The following is a 20234-nucleotide window of genomic DNA, read 5'->3' as shown; positions in this document are numbered from 1 at the left end:
TGCATTCTGGGGCTAGAGAGATAGCTCAGCAGTTAAACACGTTGGCTGCTTTTCTAGAAGACCCTGATTTGATTCCCAGAATCCATGTGCCAGTAGCATCCGGGCGCTATGTGCACACAGTGCAGATGCATGCAGGGAAAACAGCCATTCACAAAATTGATGGTTTTTAAAACAGTATGCATTCTACTAAGTCAGATCACTTGAAAAACAAACCAGCACAGCCCCGGGATTAAACTGCATCTTACAGCGCGCAGGACACCTTGAATCATCTTGGATGTGAACTGTGGGTTTCATCTCCCACCCTGCTTTTTCCTTCATCAACGCATGAGTTCTCCCTCTCAGGTGGGAAGGGCAGGCAGTCTGTATCTTCACTAGCGAAAGGGGCAGCAGGGCGACTTAAACTGGATCCAACCTCTGCGGCTTCCAGAGTTAAACAGCCATAAGGAGGAATACAGGAAGGCACACATCAGTGCTCTGTGGGCCCCCTCTCTCCTCTCCTTTTCTACCATTTCTTTTGACAGCTGAGGAGTCTTCTCTTGTGTCTCTGCCCTCTTTAGTTTTGACTGAGTTTCTCCATCTCAGCCACATTGGCTTGTCAGACAGGGCTATGGAAGAGGTGGACTACGGGTCTGACCAGCACTGGTAGCTGATAGTCGTCTTGGTGTTTTGAAACCTGATCTGCGTCCTCAGTTCAACAAGCCCATCTCTAACCTGACTGGCTGGGATGGGCTTGCAGCCTCCTGTTGCCACACCCCGCTAGTAGCTATGCTTCTAAGTGTAAAAGCTGAAGAGGTAAATCTGTTAGAATTTTCATTAAGCCTACGATATCCAGCAATCAGTTTTAATATAAAAGCTATCTTTTTAAACTTGTTTTTAGCCAAGTCTTTGGAATACAAGGCTGGAAAAAATGGCCCAGTAGTTGAGAGCCTTGCTGACCTTTTGGAGAACTCTAGTTCAGTTCCCAGCACTTCTGTGAAGAAGCTTCCAACCACCTGTGACTCTAGGTCTGAGAGGAGAACACTGTCTTCTGGATTTTCCTGGCACCCAAACACAGGTGGCACCTCACATGTGTGCCGTGTGTATGTGTGCACTCACACACACACACACACACACAGATTTGCACATGTATATATTTTTCACACGTACATAAGTTTTAAAATCTTAAAAGTTACCTCTTTTTACTTGTTTTAAACAAGTCTTTGAAATACAATGTATGCCTTACTTACAGCAAATGTCAGTTGGAGCAGCCATCTTCAAGTGCTCAGAAAGCCTGCAGCAGGACTAGGTGACCTGTGAGCTAGCACACAGGCCATGCAGAGGACGTTTCTCACCTCTGGGTCCATCCAGGGAGGGGGAGATTCGATCTTCTGACAAACGCTCTGGCCCCTTCCCCTCCCACCCCCATTCCCTCCCACCGTTCTCTCTTTCTGACCTACATCTTCATCTCTTAAGATGGGCAAAACAAAAATCCCGCTTTCTTGGTCTCTTAGAGTTAATTTCCTTTTTTTATTTTGTTGGGTTGAGTTTTGCCAAGGGTATGAAAAAGGAACCACTTTCTGTTCGGTTTGGTTTTCCTATCTCAAGTTTCTTGGTTTCCTTCTGGCTCCTAGCTACTAGTCCTACCCTCAAGGTGTCACGGCGTCCTCAAAGATTGAGCACCGTGCTGGACTGCTTGTACCTTGATGCTCTCCTTGGCGGGTCTGGGGGAACAGCATCTCGTATTCTCTGTCTGAGGGCCGGCTCCATCCTGTCTGTCTGTTCCTAGTGTACGTGCCTGATGAATGGGAGGTAGCTCGAGAGAAGATTACCATGAACCGGGAGCTCGGACAAGGCTCCTTCGGGATGGTCTACGAAGGAGTGGCCAAGGGCGTGGTCAAGGATGAACCAGAAACCAGAGTGGCCATCAAGACAGTGAACGAGGCTGCAAGTATGCGTGAAAGAATCGAGTTTCTCAACGAGGCCTCGGTGATGAAGGAGTTCAACTGTCACCATGTGGTAAGAAGCCGAGATCAGACATGGATAGAAAGCATCCCTGGGGCCATCCTCCTGGCCACCTATGGGATTGGTGCCTTGCCCTCTTCCCAGTGGGTAGTTCCCCCATTACATTCTTGCTACCCGTATACCCATGAGGTGGGAGCCTCAGCCTCTCACCACAGGCCGCAGCACGCCCCAGTCCCAGGAGGTATATGTCATCCTGTGGAATGTCCTGCCGCTCTGAGTCCTTCTCTTCTTGATTCCTCCAGGTCCGGTTGCTGGGTGTGGTATCCCAAGGCCAGCCCACCCTGGTCATCATGGAACTAATGACACGTGGCGATCTCAAAAGTTATCTCCGGTCTCTGAGGCCAGAAGTGGAGGTCAGTTTTGTTCCTTGCTGTGTTATCTTGCCTGCTCCACTTTTTCCGGGAGCTTGCTCCTAGGACACATGTCTTGAAATCCGTTTGCTTCCCAGCCTTGCATGCCCTGCTATATGCTTTATTGTCTGTCTCTGCATCCCACTCAGTTGACCTCCCGCGTCTCTGTGTCCTTGTTTCTGCATCCCCTCTATCCCTGCCTACATCCTACTCCAACCCCCGCTGCCATACGGTAGACATGTGGCCAACCCTTCCCGCAGCCTTCCCACTCAGCCCGGCCTGGCCGCGCCCACTGACTTTCCAGTACACGTGACTGCCTAGCATACATTTTGTCGTGGTCCTCAGGGTGTGCTCCTTGTTTACCTCAGGGTCATGTCTATGGCTGGTAACCTTTTCAGTAAGTGCTCAATAGAGGTCAGTCTTTAGGATGTCAGAGGCTTTGGCCACAGCAACTCCCCACCCAGTTTGTGTACAAGACAGCTGTTTCCTCAGGAGCCCATCACACATACACACAAACACACACACACACACACACCAGTTTGTGTACAAGACAGCAGTTTCCTCAGGAGCCCATCACACACACACACACACACACACACTTACATGGAGCATACTGTCCTTACACACACACACACACACACACACACTTACATGGAGCATACTGTTCTTACCTTGACAGCAAAATGTGAACCTGAGCAGGTCCTGTGTAACTTTTGATTGGTCACTCTGGAGTGGCCCCTCCTGTCCCATTAGCCCACAGCCAGCTTTATAGCATATGTGAGTCTGATTTCTTTTTTGTTTTTGTTTATGTTTTGATTTTCAAGATGGGGGTTTTTCAGGGCAGCCCCAGCTGTTCAGGAACTCACTTTGTAGACCAGGCTGGCCTTGAACTCAGAATTGCCTGCCTCTGCTGGCATTAAAGGCATGCACCACAACCACCTGGCGGAAGTCTGATTTCTAAGTCCTTACTAAGAGTTAACTGATAGACTGTTGAGAAATATTGTCGGGACCAGCGGCCTCAGGTTCTGATGTTCCCGCTCCAGCCCTGGCTTTGCCGCTAACTAAGCAGCTTGTCTGTCTGCATTCGCTGTAAGGGGAACGTCCTCTTCTTGGTTCCTTTCTGGTTCTGCTCCGATTCTCTATGGAAGTTTTTGTTTCCTTTTCCTCTACAACTTAATCATCTCCCAAGGAGTGGTTCCTTCCTTTTAGTCCTGAGTACTTGTTCACAAATGTCCTCATGGGTCTTTAGCCCGTGCCTTTGGGGTTTCAGGAGAGCCACAAGGCTGAGTGTGCGTTGATAGCAGAGCCACAAAGCTCTGCCTGTTCATCCCGACATCAGTCCCAGGTTTGTGGTGGAGCCTCGTCCTGCCGCAGTAATATCCAGTCTACAGAAGGAGGCTGGAGAGTGGCCCTTTAAGGCACCTCCTAACCTCAGCTGTGCTTAACGCCTCTCACTTCTAGTTCACACACAGAATAAACCCCAAACTCGTGGTCTCAGGGCTGTTTCTGCCATTGGTTACCTCCAATCCTCAGGTAACAGGAAGATGCTCTGGGCCTCCATTTCCTCGTGTAGAGAGAGAGGGCTGTAGAGATGGCTCAGTGGTTAAGAGTACTGGCTGCTCTTCCAGAGAACCCAGGTTGGAATCCCAGCACCCACACGGTAGCTCTGTGTACCCACAGTTTTCCGGCCTCCATGGGCACCAGGTGTGCAGGTAGTGCACAAACATACGTGCAGGCAAAACACCCATATCCATAAAACAAAATTTTAATTAAATGTAAAGAGACATGTTGGTTTACTAAAGTCTCTTTCAGAAGTAAAACTACCTTTAGATTCATCAGATCTAAATTTTGTCTAACTCATGCCAGAACTTTTTTTAAGAAGTATTTATGTATATCTTACCTTCAGTGTGTGTACCCCAGGTTCAGGGTGTATACCCCAGCCTCAATGCATGTGTACCCCAGGTTCAGGGTATGTACCCCAGCCTCAGTGCGTGTGTACCCCAGCTTCAGCATGTGTACCCCAGCCTCAGTGCGTGTGTACCCCATGTTCAGCGTGTGTACCCCATGTTCAGCGTGTGTACCCCATGTTCAGCGTGTGCACCCCAGCTTCAGCATGTTTACCCCAGGTTCAGCGTGTGTTCCCCAGGTTCAGTGTGTGTACCCTAGCCTCAGTGTGTATACCCCAGGTTCAGGGTGTATACCCCAACTTTAGCATGTGTACCCCAGGTTCAGGGTGTGTACCCCAGCTTTAGTGTGTGTACCACAGCCTCAGTGTGTATACCCCAGCCTCAGCATGTGTACCCCAGGTTCAGCGTGTGTACCCCAGCCTCTGTGTGTGTACCCCAGCCTCTGTGTATGCCCTAGGTTCAGGGTGTATATCCCCAGCTTTAGCGTGTGTACCCCAGCCTCAGTGTGTGTACCCCAGACTCAGTGTGTATACCCTAGGTTCAGGGTGTGTACCCCAGCCTCAGCGTGTATATCCCAGGTTCAGGGTGTGTACCCCAGCTTCAGTGTATTCTACCTCCACCTCATTGCAGTTTGTTTATTTGCTGGGATAAGTGTGTGGATACATGCTCGTCTTAAGGGGCTCCAACAAAATTAAAGATTTCTGCTCTCTAGAGATGAGGGAAAAGATGACAACATAATATCATGATCTGACAAAATGTCAGCCCAGCCCTTTTCTGCACACAATTAAGTCCCTTCTGTTGATTGTGTTTCACATGTTGAGTGACAGCTCTCTGTTGAACACTGACTCAGCATTACACACATATGTGTCACCTGAACTGTACAGGTCCTGCTTGGCCATGCGTACTTAAGACCCTAAGGATACTAACAGACAGCGTGGGGTGGGGGGGAGTGCCTGTGTAAAAGAAATGGCGACTCAGGCTTCTTCCCCATGACAGCACATCCTTGGAGAACATCCCCTGGATTATAGTAAGAGATCCCAAATCAAAGTAAAACTGCTTAGATAGGTAAATGAGCTCAGCCAGGCCTGCCGTGATGTGTAGCGGGGACTCCTGGGCATGCTGGAGGGCTGTCGCCTGCTTCCTAGATTCAGCAACCCTGGGCACAAGCCAGAATGCTCTTGAGTGTTCCCCATGGTCACAGTACATGGGGCCTGTGTAGACTAGCCCAAATGTGTGACCTCCAAGCCTTGCCGTGCTCCCCTGCGGCTCAAAGATACGTTAGGAAGGTATGTGTACGGGGCGTAGGATATGAGATGGCTTCAAAGTGTTATATGAGAAGCGTTGCAGTTAGGGAAACTGAGGCATACGTTATTGTACCGGTACTGACATGCAAGCTAGTATCAGAAGTGAGGGATCATGGTTGGTTTTACACATGGAAGTGGGGTGACGGGGAGCTTTGGGATTTTTTTTAACGTTTGTTTGTGTTTATGCACGTGTGTACCTACATAACCCTTGAGGGAGTTGGTTTTCGACTTTTACCATATCTGTCTTGGGAATTGAACATCGGTCGCTCCGTCTTGGCAGTGGGTAGCTTTACCCACTAAGCTTACCAGCAAGAAGACTTCTGTCTTGTTTTATTTTGTCAAAATGAATTTAGCACTTCTTAGGTTAATCTTTTCAGTGCCAAAGGCAGCATCTTGTCCTCTTCAGACGTGATACTGGTCCTCGTTGCTGGTCTGTGGCCTTGACCCCCTCCAAGCTGAACTCCACCTGAACTGTGATTGTCCTCAGCACCCGTAGAAAACAGTAATCCAGGATAAAAGCATTAGTCTCCATATCTTTGTACCTTAGAAAAAGAGAATGAAGATAAAGAAGTCCTGGCAGCTTACACAGGAAACCAAGCTTGTGTTGATCCATTTAGGAAGTGTGTCTGTTCCTTTCTAAGTGGCCTTTCTAAGGGTGCTCTGTTCTTCCTCCTCCTCACACTTTGTGACCGCGGAAGCCAACAGAACATGGAAACCAGTTGGAGCTGAGGATGCTTAATGCCTAAACTTGCTGATTCACTTTAAATACTTTTTGTCCTGCTCCAAATAGGGGAGGGGAGGGCGGGAGGGGAGATACCTTGCTGGTAAGAGCTCTTGCCCCACAGGCATAAGGACCAGAGTTCAGGTCCTCAGACACCATGTAAATGCTGGGCTGGCGTGGCAGCACATGTAGGATTCCAGCCTCAGAAGGATGAGTTGGGATCCCTAGAGCAAACTACGCTGACCAGCTTTGGGTTTGACTGGCACACCTGCCTCCCTGAGTAGGTAGACTAGACGGGGGCTCCCAGCGTAAGCTCAGGCATCCATGCAGATGCGTGGGAGCCGCGGTGGGGAAGGATAATGCTGGTCCCAAGAAGTGCTAACTGGTGTTTCCTCTGTCTGCCCTGTGATATTGTCAGGGAACAGGCACATGGTTTTATTACAAGGAGGTAATACCAGGACTCAGCAATGAGTCGTCCTAAGCAAGTCATGACTGCCTGCAGGTGACCTGTGGTACTAAGATTAAGTAAACATGGGTTTACAACTCCTAGAACAAACCTACAGGTGGGGGGCGGGGGAAGTCTCAGTTGCTCACGTTTTTGTTTTGTTTTTAATCTGCAGCAGAATAATCTAGTCCTAATTCCCCCGAGCTTAAGCAAGATGATCCAGATGGCTGGAGAGATTGCAGATGGCATGGCCTACCTCAATGCCAACAAGTTCGTCCACAGAGACCTTGCTGCTCGGAACTGCATGGTGGCTGAAGATTTCACCGTCAAAATTGGAGGTGTGTCCTTTGCTTTCCAAATTCACAGGTACTGTAGGGACTTCACAGCCGTTAGCCTGCCCCTGGAGAGATTTTTCAATCTGTCCCAAGGGAGCAGTGGCCCGCCCTCGAGTGCAAAGATGTGTGTAGTCCGCGTGATTGTCTATTCCTGGCTGTGACCCTGAGAGCACTTTAACATGGTAGTCCGCCATGCTTCCCGGATAGAATGTTACAGAAATAATCAGGGCAGCTTGATTCCTTGAGTGGTTCTGACTTGAAAATGTCACCATCCATTTCACCCCTCAAGTTTCCCTGCTTACAAAGAACATTGTCTCTAGATAGGTCCATGGGGTTCCTAAGAGGCAAAGTGCCCCTATGGGTGAAACCCTGTAAGGTGGGTGTGTCAGTCTGCCCACCGCTGAGAGGGAAGATCACTGCTGACCACATTTCACACCTAGGACTGGTCTGTCTCTAGGTTCTCTCCTATGTCTCCTGCTACCAGGGGTTAAACCCAGGGTCTTGTGTATGCTAATTAATCACTCTACCACTTCCTTTAGTGGTAGCTCCAAACACTTGACCTTCCTGCCTTGTGATCCTAAAACACTGATTGGATTACATTTCTGGTCACTGACTAGAAATTCTCCCCAGCCTTACAACTCTTTTGTTGGCTTTGTTTTTTTGTTTGTTTGTTTGTTTGTTTTTTGCTTTTTGCTTTTTTGTTGTCTTTTAATTCAAAATAAAAAAAGGTAGTAACAAGGTTGCTCACAAAACCATCCTGCATTTCCGAGGCCTTTACCTTCCTGCTGTGATAGGCCAGCAGTTCAGAAACATACAGGTGTTCATCCTCAGGACGAGCAGAGGGGCAGGAAATGTAACAGAAACTATCAGCCACTCACCTTTGGCCACCTAGCATGTGTTCTAGAGATGTTTGCTTGCCTAACCCTGGCAGTGGTTTTTGCATGAGCCATGCTGGCCTCTTCGTAAGCAGTGGGTATCATCTCTAGAGAGTTGTCCATAGTAGGGCTCTGTTTGTTTTTGTTGATTGTAGGAGTCAGGGATTTAGGCACGCAGCTATATTACAGAACAGATGTTAGTCATTGGAGTTACCGAAGAGTCCCCCAACATGTCTGTCTCTGGCTTTGCGCACTCGTATTTGGAGCCCTGAGAGCCCAGTTTGATGGGCAGTCCTTAACAGTATACCTTGCCCCAGAGTTTGTAGCTAAGAGGCATCCTCTCACTCGCCTTTGTGGTCCTTCCTGCCTCCCATCCCTCCCTTATGCATGGGGACCCAGATTTTAGTCCTCAGAGGAAGCCCCTGGGCTCCTGAGTGGTGAGGGGCAGGTGCCTTCCGTCCTGGTGCCATCTTACCCACCTGTGGAGTGCGAGTGGACCAGGACAGAGCCGGAGGTGCTTAGACAGCAAGCGTGCCTGCGCCTCATCCTGCCCTCCCATGCACCCTTCCCAACACAGCCCGGAACTCAGCGAAGCTGCATTTGTCCCATTTTGCATTACAGTTGGAAAAACGCTTTTTGTGTGTGTGTGCTTTTTGCCATTTTAAATCCAAATCAGCAAGGATTATATTTTCCGTTTAACCATGTGGCGTATTTATGAGGATATTTTCTATTATAATTATGATTTTTCTCCTTAGAATTAAATTCTGTGTGCCTGTTGAGGAAGAGGGGGGTTGTTCTATTTTTCTTTTGCATTTAGGAAGAGAGATTGTTTTCCAGAATTCCCCTTTCATGCAAGTCAAAGCAGTTCCTCTTATTTGCATGTCTCTGGATTAATTCAGCGATGAGACTTGAGTACTTCCGTTTTCCTCTTTAGGCTTGTTCCGCTTTCCTCAGTGTCCCCCGGTGCCCTCGTGCCCCCATCTCAGGGATTACACACCCTAAGTCGGTTGGCCAGAGGCAGCTGGTAGCTCAGACGCAGTGCAAGCCAGTTGCGTTGGGTTAACATCCGTGCACCCTCGCTCTCCGTAGGGTTTCCTCTGCCTCTTTGTACTTCACCTTGTGGCACCACTTAGAGATATGAAGGGACAATTTTAAAGGTAGAGCAGCCGCAGCTGCCGCAGCTCTTTCCTCCAGGGAGGAAGAATGGAAGAGTTCATGGGAGAAAAGGGTGGTGTGGCTGAGAGGGAAATCAAAAATGGATGAAGACACAGAAATGTGAGGTGATAGAAAAGCAAGCCCACCACCCACCATGATGACGTGACACCTTCAGGGGCCTCGGAAGTTGGAAAACGCTGAGTGCTGGGGAAAGGGTGTTGGGTAATAGCTGCAGGGGCCTGGTGAGAAGCGTCTCAGCTGCTGCTCACAGCGTACTTTTTGCCTTTGAGGCGAATTCTTACTGTATGTTTTCTCCTCTGAAGTGGTAAAGGGCCTTTTCCTCAGCAGTAGAGACACGCCACCGAGTTACTGAGGGCTACATCCCCCCCACCCCCGTGTATTTCACCAAGCTTGAAAACTGCACGCCACTCATCCTTGTTCTGTGCAGTGTAGATTTTCTTGAAAACTCGTGGTACTCGATAGTTTCCAAAACTGCCTCTCACTTTAAATGTCATAAGGGAGTTAATTTCATAAAGGAGCCAGACTAAGACCAGAGATGCCTTGTATTTGCCTGTGAAGTGGCTGATCATGCCTTACTATTTCCGCCTTATAAAGTTACAAGCTCTAATGTGAAAGCCCTCTCAGAGTGGAGCCAGAACATGTCCCACCTTGAATAGGGGGAAGGAAAAGTCCCTATGCTGGGGCAGCCACGGCCCCTTGGCTGCTGCCCCAGGACCTGGTCCAGCTAAGTAACTGCATTTTCCCGCCAGATTTTGGTATGACACGAGACATCTACGAGACGGACTACTACCGGAAAGGCGGGAAGGGGCTGCTGCCTGTGCGCTGGATGTCTCCCGAGTCCCTCAAGGATGGCGTCTTCACTACTCATTCCGATGTCTGGTATGCGAGTGAGCTTCCCTCTGTGGCCTGGAGTTTCCCTCCCTGGCTCCTGGTTCAGGCACCTGGGTCATTCTCCTCCTTGTTTCTGTTCCTTGTCTTTGACTGGCAGCCTTCTTGAGTTCTGCATTCAGTGCCGCTTAGCCCTTTATCTTTTAGATATTCCTATGTGGAGTCCATTAGTGCAAAAGAGGTATTTGTGGGATGCCAAGGAGTATCTAGACCTAACATTGCCTTCCCTTTTTAGCTGATATTGATTATATTTCCAAGGAGTGGGGAAATGCCCGAAGCCTGAGCCTTTACCCTGTCCGGTTCTTCTGCCTGTTCCTCCCTCTCTTTCCCCACTCTCATGGGTGCTATGTATGCATACATACGCATACATGGTACTGTGTATGCACTCCTGCCTCAACTCACTGAACCTTCAGATAGAAGGCAGTGCTTAAGTTAAACCCAAAACTTGAGAGTCGTGGTGGTTGTGGTTTTCTCTTGGTCCCATCTATTCTCTCTCTCTCTCTCTCTCTATCTCTCTCTCTCTCTCTCTCTCTCTCTCTCTCACACACACACACACACACACACACACACGTCCGTTATCCCTGTCCCAAAGCATCTTCCTTAGTAGTAAGTGTCTTGTGGTAGTAGCACACTGCCCAAGGGCTGCAAAGACTTCTCTGCAGTACTGTTTACTGCAGTTCCTTGGAAACACCATGTAGAGGTCATCAGGTTCCAAAATACAACTGGAGTTCTTGGCAGGCAGGATCCCTGGCACGTCCCCCTCCTCGAATGTCAGCAAGTGGCTTGGCTGTCCGCTGGGGAGATCCCATTGCTGTTGTGTCACAGAAACGGTGGTTGTTTATTCCAAGTGCAGATGACCACACAGAGAAACTATCCCAGTAGTGACTGACATCAGTTCTTTAGCCTCGTGAACCTTTCCCGGTCAAGAGCCTTGGATCTTGTTTGGAAGACAGGTGCAAATTAGAAATAGCCTTTGACTATGACCCAGCACAGCCTGGTTGTTCCCCAGCTCAAGGATGAGGTCTGTTCTGTGATTAGCCTATCTGAGGCTACATCTTTTCTGTCAAATCACAGTACTCTGTTCCACGTGTAGATGAGGTCACAGGAGAGGGCACACCTAGGGACACACTTCCATCTGTTTGTTCTGAGCTTCGTGCTTCTGGAAGCTTTGAGGTCAGCTTACAGGATAGGAAAATAGCAAGTACAAATTCATTCTATACCAACTCTGGGTAACAGTTGTTGCCACACACCACAGCGAGGGGCACACAGGGTGCTTTCCTGCCGATTTCCTCCACTTCGACTACATAGCCATTATGTACCAATAAGAAATGTATAAAGAGGAAAGGCACTGGAATTCATTAGGCCAAGTGCTGAGGCACTGGCAGTGCTTGGGGTATTTGTTTTCTCAACCTAAGCTTTGGGCATACAGCTGGGGACATCAAGGACACTGGAATGTATAAACCGATTCTCACCTCTGACAACCTCTGCTTTCTGGAGGAATGGCGCTCATTTTAGAAGGAATTCACAATCAGAAGTAGGTAAAAATCCAAAGAAAAGTTTGAAGGATTTTGTTTGACGTTGTAGGAGACCTTAGGAGCATGGTGTGGGGAGGTATCCTCAGGTCAAGCCACGCCCTGGATCATCTGCGTTGATCACCGCTGTTATTTGAGCGTCTAGGGAGATATTCCAGGGACTATCCCCTCCCTCTCAGGGGCAGGAAGACCAGCCCTTAGACATCTTCATTCTGGTTTATACGCTCTCTCTCCCTGTCTACTCTGTGAGCAGACTGCTGGCATGGGGGGAATGGGATGTCGGCTGTGGGAGTCCAGGAGGAGAACAGGGAAGCGGCAAGAGTTAGGCAGGAGCTGACGTGCTGAGTTTGTGACGAGTCAAGTAACCAGCCATCTAGATATGGCAGTCAGAGCTCTGGGCCAGGGTTGTGAGTGAATGCTTGGAAGCCTGCGGGGCACCAGGGAAAGCATGAGAGACCAGGGAAGCTGGCCTGGAAGGGAACCTTGTCAAGACCAGCTGATAAAAATAGAAAACCACATGCATCATTGCTTGTCTCAGGCCGGATTTCAGACATGAGGGTGGACACTGAAGCCTCCAGAGAATGCCTCTGGTGTGGCCATGTAGGCTCTGGAAGGCAGATCCCATGGCTGAAACGGACAGGAAACCTGTTTCTCTGAGGCCAGGTCTTTGAAAACCATAACTGCACTGTATGTCTTAGAGACTGCCAGTTCCAGAGGGCCTTGGGTCTGACTGCTGAGGTTCTGTTCCCATCTGACATTGCTTAGTATCGATTTGTACAAAATCCTTTTGTTCATAGAAGGAACTGAAGCAGCAAACCAAAAGTTAAGATTCAGTCAGAGGCTGCCTGCTTCAGGTTAGGCCAAGAGCCTCAGAGTGCTGAGTGGAAAATGCCTGCCTCAGGCTCTTCTGTGGGGCTCAGCCCTGCTAGGGTTCCATCCGAAGCCTCCTGTTGGATTGCCACGGGCAGCCTTCTTCATTCCAGCTGTACAGCCTGACTGAAAGAGCAAACGGGCCAGGGAGAATTTTATGAAAGTGGGTATTCTCCCTGAGAAGGTGTGTTCACACTGTGAGCGACAGTATGACCATTACCTGTCCAAACTGTCTGCATATGTGGATCGCTTTTAGTTCCATCTTCGGGGCTGACAAGCAAAGCTGCACACGTGGTACAATTCCTCATTGCTCTGCCTGCTGAGTTCATTCCTCAGGCAGCCTTTAGGTCAAGGGACTCTTTGTTATTGGGACACACCCCCCAGGCAATGTATCCCACCCCAGTTCCCTTCCTGACATGGCCACCTCCCCGGCCACCTCCCCAGCCACCGCTCCTGAGTTCTGTAAGAACAGGTTTTCTCATCTTCCTTGGCCCAAGCCAAGATCCTACAGAACTTTCAGACACCCCAGGCAAGCCCAGCTCCCTACCTTACAGCCCGCAGATCAGAACTGCTTTGGGGAGCCCAGATACCCATTTGTTTTTAAGAACAGATTCTTCTTTGTGGTGCTGTGGAGAACCATTAGCATAGAGATCTAAACTGGGATGAGAAGAATCCCAGGAGATAGTTGCAATGCTTAGCTCTCCCAGGTCAGTGGCGAGGCTGGGACCTGGTCCTCTGCATTCCTTGCTGAATCAAAACTACTTTGGCTTATGTCCAAGTCATGGCTGGGACCAGGCATTGAATGTGTGTGTTATAGATCAGGCTCTTAAAATTGGGAGAGATGTTAGAAGCCCCTAACCTTAGTTACCTCAGCCCTGCCACCTGAGTTGCAGGAGCCCTAGGGGAAGCATTAGCAGGGACAAAGGGGAACAGATGTCCCACACGTAGCCAGCTGGCTGATTTGACATCCACAAAGTGCCGTCATCACATTGAGGACACTTCTTTTTAGTACACAGAGTCTAATAAAGGAGGGGGCGTGGTCCTTGCCATCCTTTTCTGAGCTATCCATGTTCTGTCCCACCTGTAGGTCCTTCGGGGTCGTCCTCTGGGAGATTGCCACGCTGGCTGAGCAGCCATACCAGGGCTTGTCCAACGAGCAAGTTCTTCGTTTCGTCATGGAGGGCGGCCTTCTGGACAAGCCGGACAACTGCCCCGATATGCTGTACGTATGTCCTGAGCCACGCAGGATTAGTAACTCCAGAGCCATTCCCTCTCTTGCTTCTGGGTATAGGAGAGCATTAGAAGGGGGCTTATCTGTCCTTGCCACTGGAGATGAGCTAGTTGGGTGTGTGGCGTTGTGCTACACGGTAATCTCACCCTGTGTGCCTTGGCCCCACTTTGCGCCATGGTGTCTCAGTCACCACTACCCCCGCCCCATGTCCCATCTCTGAAATATGGGACGATAACCATCCTGGCTCATATTTTTTATGCAAAATTAAATTTTTAAGACAAAAAGGCAACCGTTACCTCTGCTGAGCCAGATTCACAAACTCTGCCCAAGCCCCCGGAAGGTCCATACAGCATGCTCACACAGAGCTTTGTGCTCAAGAGTCACTCTTGCACTAGTAGGCTAAACCTCAGGTAGCCCCAACCCAAGGTCACAAACCATCTGCTGTCATCTTTCTCCCTGCGAGCTACATGAACCTACGGTGAGGTTGAGCGCATCCTTCTTTGGACAAACTCCTAGGCACACCCTAGGGAGGGTTGGCCAGATGGTGCTTTGCTCCACTTCCGGTAAAATAACATCCTGCAGCCATTGGTCGTGAGAGTCGTCACTCAATAGCAGGATACCCATGGTGCCACGTCCACCTCAGTGATCAGCTGGTATGACGGGAGAAACTCCCCGAGATAAACAGCTTACAAGGAGAGTTGTTTTACATGGGTTCCCAGTATGGGAGCATCAGTGGTTTCATTGCTTTTGTGATGTGAGGTAGCTGTTAGGTAGGGTGTGTCAGAGCGCATATTCTCACTTTTGTGACTTGAAAGTGAAAAGGAGCCATTAAAGCAGCAGTTCTCAACCTGCAGGTCATGACCCCTGGCCCTGTCACAGGAGTCGCCTGAGACCATTGGAAAATGAAGATGTTTCCATTACGCAAATTACAGTTCTGAAGTAGCAGTGAAAATAATGTTAGAGTTGGGGGTCACCACAACATGAGGAACTGTATTAAGGGGACACAGCACTAGTAAGGTTGAGAACCCCTACATTAAAGGACCGCAGTCCTAAATCGTGAAGATACCCTTTTAATGACCTGACAACCTCCTAGGCCTCGCCTCTTAAAGGTTCCTCGGTGTTGCTGAAACTGGAGAAGAAACTTCCCACATGTGGGCCTTGGTGTAGAGCATCGCACATCCAAATTTTATTTGTACTCTCTCAAGTAGAGGCCTTGCTTTGTCGTCTGATGTTGGTGGCTCGGTGGGTCTGGAGAATGGCCCTTCCTGGAGTGAGGCTTCAAGGGAGGCAGAAGGTTTTCTGATTCGCTCTCAGGTACAAGGTACAGGCTGAGAGCCGTGGGCTTGCATTTGACATGTGTATCTTAAGGCGAGGCTCGGCTGTTGTTCTGCACCTCAGGGGTACACATCAAAGCAGGTTCCCACTCGTGTGTCAAGACCCATATAGTTTCTAGAAACACTTCAAAACAGGTTCAGCTCCACTAGTGAAAGAATCCGGGGGTGGGGGGGGATTGTCAAGATTTCTTTACTTCTACACAAAAGACACTCAGATCTGCCTCCCCCTGCCTTCTCTTCCTCAGCACGGCTCTCACTCACATGGTGCCTTGGATAGCGAGGCAGTGTACAGATGGAGAGGTTGGACATGCAGGTGATAGGCAGAACACACAGAGGTGCTAGTGACTGTGCTCAGAATCTTGAGACGACAAGGTGTGGGCTAGCCTAGTCTCACGTGGGGCTCCATCCATTGAAAATGTCATCTCGCAGACTTTCTGACAAAAACCTAGGAGGAGCTTGGTGAGGTCTCCAGGAGATTGCTGCTGAACTCTGAGGTAGGGCTTCCAGCAGCTGAAGGCCTCCTGTGCATGGGGTGGTTGTGGGGAGATCAGATCTGCTACAGGGCAGTAAGATCAGTGAGGGGTCTGTGTGGTCCAAGAGGCCATGGCTTCTCTGTGGACCTTTCTGTAGACTGAGGGGATTCCTGTAACAGACCGGAGACACATGCTCATTCACACCTCAGTCCCTCTGCTCTGCCACCATGATACAATGCCGATTCAGGAATCAGCAAGGATGGAGTCTTTGAGAGCGTTGTGTAGCCAGGTATGCAGGATAACCTTCCTGCCTCAAACTTCCCAGTGCTAGGATTGCAGCCTGTGTGCCTAGTGCCCAACTAAAACTTTGTATTGGAATTTGAATTCTTCTCATTTTTCTTTGTATAAAATACTCCTATTTGGGATGGGGCATGGAGACTAGTTTGTTTATTTTTGCCCCCAACTGTTTGCAAGTGTAACAAAGCCCTCCTATTTGGGAGGCCCTTAACAGAATTGAGTAGGCAGCATGCCTTATTGAGCCACTGGCTTGTCCGTCATCTGCTGGGCCCTGCAGCATCTTCAGGGGGAGCACTGCCACTGTGTCCTTTCTTTTATTTTATTTTCTTTTTTTTTTTTGTAGGTGATTTTCCTGGTTTTTTTTTTCTATATTTGTTTACATTCCAAATGATTTTCCCTTTACAGGTTCCCCCCTCCCCATAAGTCCTATAAACCCTCTTCCCTCCGCCCATTCTCGAATCAAACCCCTCCTACTTCTCTCTCTTAGTAATGCATCAAGCCATTCCAGGACCAGGGTCCTCTCCTTCCTTCTTCTTGGGAATCATTTGATATGTGAGTTGTGTCTTGGGTATTCAGAGCTTCTGGGCTAATAGCCACTTATCAGTGACTGCCTTCTATGTGTGTTCTTTTGTGGTTGAGTTACCTCACTTAAGATGCTATTTTCCAGATCCAACCATTTGCCTAAGACTTTCATGAATTCATTGTTTTTAATTGCTGAGTAGTACTCCATTGTGTAAATATACCACATTTTCTGTATCCATTCCTCCACTGAGGGACATCTGATTCTTTCCAGCTTCTGGCTATTATAAATAAGACTGCTATGAACATAGTGAAGCATGTGTCCTTATTGCATGCCGGGGAATCCTCTGGGTATATGTGCCCGGGAGTGGTATAGCGGGGTCCTCCGGAAGTCTAGACTGACCTTGGAAGGTGTGCAGGGTGCAGGCCTGTGGCGTTCTGAGTGCTGCTCAGGGTGCCCCTTCAACTTCGCTCTGACCTGGGTGGTGCAGCCTCATCCATCCCTACTGGCCCATTGTGAGAACAGTCAGTATTGGGCTGAGGTCGGAAGTATGGAGTAGGAACATGGCTGCCTCTGAATTTGCGTAAGGATGCACCACACCCACACTGGTTTGGATCCTAGGATCAGCGGTGCCTCACGAGCTGAGAAACTGTTCCAAAGAACAGGTGTGAGTTTTGTTCCTATGGTTTAGGGCTGGTCCCAGGAGAGGCATTGTTTTTTGTTCTTTTATAATGGGGCAACATTGGTCTGGGAAACCCATGGGACTCCTGAAGTTGATCCATCTCCAGCTGACTGGATTTTTTTTTTTTTTGGTATGAATTTAATAAGCTTGGGAAGCAGCCACCTGCTATGAGAAAGGCAGTGGACTTCCTGTTCCCAGCATAGAGTAAGGAGGAAGTTTACACACAGAGGCTGCTCTTGGATGCAAAATGTTTGATTTGAAAGGCCTTTCTGCTTTGCCATTCAGAACCCCGTTGGCAGATCGGTTTTCCTAAGAAAAGAACGGAGCGAAAGGAGACAAGCTGGCTCAGGAGGGAGTGCGGCGCCCTGATTCGCTGAGGTGCTGATGAGAGAGGGGAAGCCGTGTTCTGGGAAAGGATTCTTTTGGCACAGTAAATGGGGAGTAATCTGAAGCCTGTTAGGTCTCACGTGTAGAGGAAAGACTTCCATTGTGTAGTTCTGAGGCAGGAGCTGGCCACTCTGACCATGCTTTGGCCTCATTGTCCCAATGCATGAACCAGTTTGCTTCAGGAGTAGCCTTGTGTATCCCAAAGTATTCTAGCTTTAGAGGGCAGGCTGCCAGCCAACACCGGAGCATCCAGGGTCCGTGCTGTAGCTCAGTTTGAATTAACCTAGCAAACTCTATGAGGCTGGACCGGGGGAGCCTGTCATTACCATCTTTACCCCTGGACTGCAGAATGGGATGATGACCTAAACTCGGCCACAGAACCCATCCATGTGATCCTGCAGCATCTCCAGAGCTCACGTGCCAAGTCTGCAGGATGCAGGAAGGAATGTTTTACTAGCCGAGCATCACCAGCTCAGATGCAGCTGAGACATAGACTCAGTCGAATCTGACTACTTATGCATTTTTCCTTTCCGAGATGCAAACACCCTGGATGCTGGAAATCCCGGACTGGTTTTGTAGAGATCAACTGTTTGAATAGAATCATAACAGGCAGGTGACAGCGTCTGCCAGGCAATCCCTGGCATGGACTGTGTGCCAACAGCTGAGCTAGATAGCATTCCCGTGTAGGTCCCGGCTGAGAAGTAATAGGCCCTAAAACAGCCTTGGAATGCTACAAGGGAGCCCACTTGGTGCTTTTTTTTTTGAGACAGGGTTTCTCTGTATAGCTCTGGCTGTCCTGGAACTCACTCTGTAGACCAGGCTGGCCTTGAACTCAGAAATTCGCCTACCTCTGCCTCCCAAGTGCTGGGATTACAGGCATGCGCCACCACCGCCCAGCTCTGAAAGTCTGATCCCTGGTAAGAGTCACCGCTTCCTGGTACAGTACTACAGTGGGCAGCAGGGATACCATATACATGAGGTCCTGGGCATATTTCAGTTTGCCAGGGCCTCACATAGATGGCTGCCTGTCCAGCTCAAGACATGGGTGTGCTTTGGGGGCTGGGGGAGGCTCAGAAGCCAAGGGAGGGATAGGAGTAATGGTGTGAACACACCCCCAGGGTAGCACTCACTCCTAGGGGAGAGCTAGGTGTGTCACATCACTGCTCCAGCTCATCAGAGCTGTCCAGTGGTTTTAAAATGTGCTTTTTAGAGGGAGCATTTTATCAGCTTATTAATCCCAGAGTCTACTGGAGAGTTTTCTTGCGGAAAGGGTATGAAAAAAACAAGGTCTTAAATCGCGCAGAGCAAAAAAGACTTCCTTTTATGGGCAGCACTGGAAGGGCTGACTCTGGGATGATTTAAAAGAGGCATCACATGGCTTGTTTTTACTGATGTCACCGCATCCGTACCCTGCCCGTGGCACCTCCTCAGCCCCACCCCCACCACGGCCACGGGGCATGGGGCCAGACACATCTCATGTTCTTGCCCCCGGTTGCACTTTTCTATTCAGGGATAGGCCTATCAGCCAGAAGGGGAATTGCAGCCTGGCCACAGAGCTAAGCTCCTTGTGTCTGTTTCCCATTTTGATTAATCCTTCTGGAAATGGTGGGGATGGGGGAGAATGGGCTTCTTCCCTACCTAACCAGAGGAGGGGAGCATGCTGCCTGCTGTCTGTACAAACCAAACCATCTCATGAGATCTGTCTGTCTGTGGACAGCCAGGAGAGAGCCGTCTGCTAGTGGGACCATGGTCCCTCTTACTCAGCATCTACAGTGAAGCTACATTGTCAGACAGCCTCACTCCATTCCAACTCACTCACTGTGTGACTTTAGACACATGATTAAGTGCTTTGGTTGGTACTTTTTCCTTATGTATTAGAAGAGGATATGTTGTGATCGTTGCAGTAAAGAGACATCTCTGGCTCTTGGAGACTAACATTACTCCTGAGCCCAGAGCTCTTAGTACCTCCCTACAACCTGTCATGTACCACCAGGACCAGTCACTTAGTGCCCGGTGAGAATTTCTGGTTAGCCTCGTCTTTGGTCCAGTTTGTTTCCCTCTGTCGAAGGCATGGGCCACTTTATCGGGATTTTTCTTCATTCCCCAGAGGAGTAGGCTGTAAATATTTTAGGGTTGCTGGCCAAATAACCTTTGTCTCAACTACTCAACCTACAGAGCAGCTTAGGAATAGCCACAGGTGCTGTGTAACCGCTCTGCTCCAGAACTTATAACAGGCTCCAAGCTGCACCCGGCTCGGCTGTAATTGGCTGTGCCCTTGGGCCTCCAGAAGGCTTAATTCCCGGAGGTGGACCTCCAATGCATCATTTTACAATTTCCACCTGACCTGACTTGACCCTGCAGATTCTAAGGAAGCTGGCCAGATGGGCAGGGGTATCTTTCTCTCCACAGAACGTCATGCCTTACCTGTGGGGTGCTTTCACATGCCTCTACCCCTGTGGGATTATTAGCATGGCCTGTTGTAAAGAAGTGAATGTCCTGGTGGCCCAGTGATCAACCTGACAGAATGCTAGAGGCCTGTTTAGGGTGCTTTGAAATTCCTATATGTTTGAATTTCCATTTGTGGATTTTAGTGTAAAGCCTCTGTTGAGCCAGGAGTTTTGAAACACAATCTCCTGGAGGAACATAGGTAGAGAGTGCTTTGGCCCCTGTGAATGAGAGCCGCTAGGTACCCCTTTCCCTCAGAATCATGACCACCCTTGTCCTTGCTTTCTGTATGTCCTGTCTGTCAGAGCCTAGGTGTGGTTCCCTGCATGGCTTGGGTACCAGAACCATGACCAGGGGGAATCGACAAAATGAAGAAAGAAGAAGCATTGGATATAGAGAAGCTGAGCCTGCCTGTACTGGGCTCTGGGAGCTCAGTGTGTTTAGCATCTATGTTTGAACAG

At 49.3% G+C, this 20234-nt stretch overlaps 1 protein-coding gene across 1 annotated transcript in view; it reads left to right on the top strand.

Moving 5' to 3' along the window:
* The window catches only part of Igf1r (insulin like growth factor 1 receptor), a 286828-nt gene that overhangs the window by 258039 nt on the left and 8555 nt on the right, over positions 1–20234 (top strand). Inside the window, exons 16-20 of the mRNA XM_052160852.1 lie at positions 1766–1995; positions 2244–2354; positions 6904–7066; positions 9864–9993; positions 13492–13626. Of these exons, the coding sequence (XP_052016812.1) occupies positions 1766–1995; positions 2244–2354; positions 6904–7066; positions 9864–9993; positions 13492–13626 (769 nt within the window). The remainder of the gene's footprint in view (positions 1–1765; positions 1996–2243; positions 2355–6903; positions 7067–9863; positions 9994–13491; positions 13627–20234) is intronic.

The sequence above is a fragment of the Apodemus sylvaticus genome, chromosome 1, assembly GCF_947179515.1.
Source record: "Apodemus sylvaticus chromosome 1, mApoSyl1.1, whole genome shotgun sequence".
Lineage (NCBI taxonomy): Eukaryota > Metazoa > Chordata > Mammalia > Rodentia > Muridae > Apodemus > Apodemus sylvaticus.
Note: the sequence above shows the minus strand (reverse complement) of the source record. Positions and strands in the feature narration are given on the sequence as shown.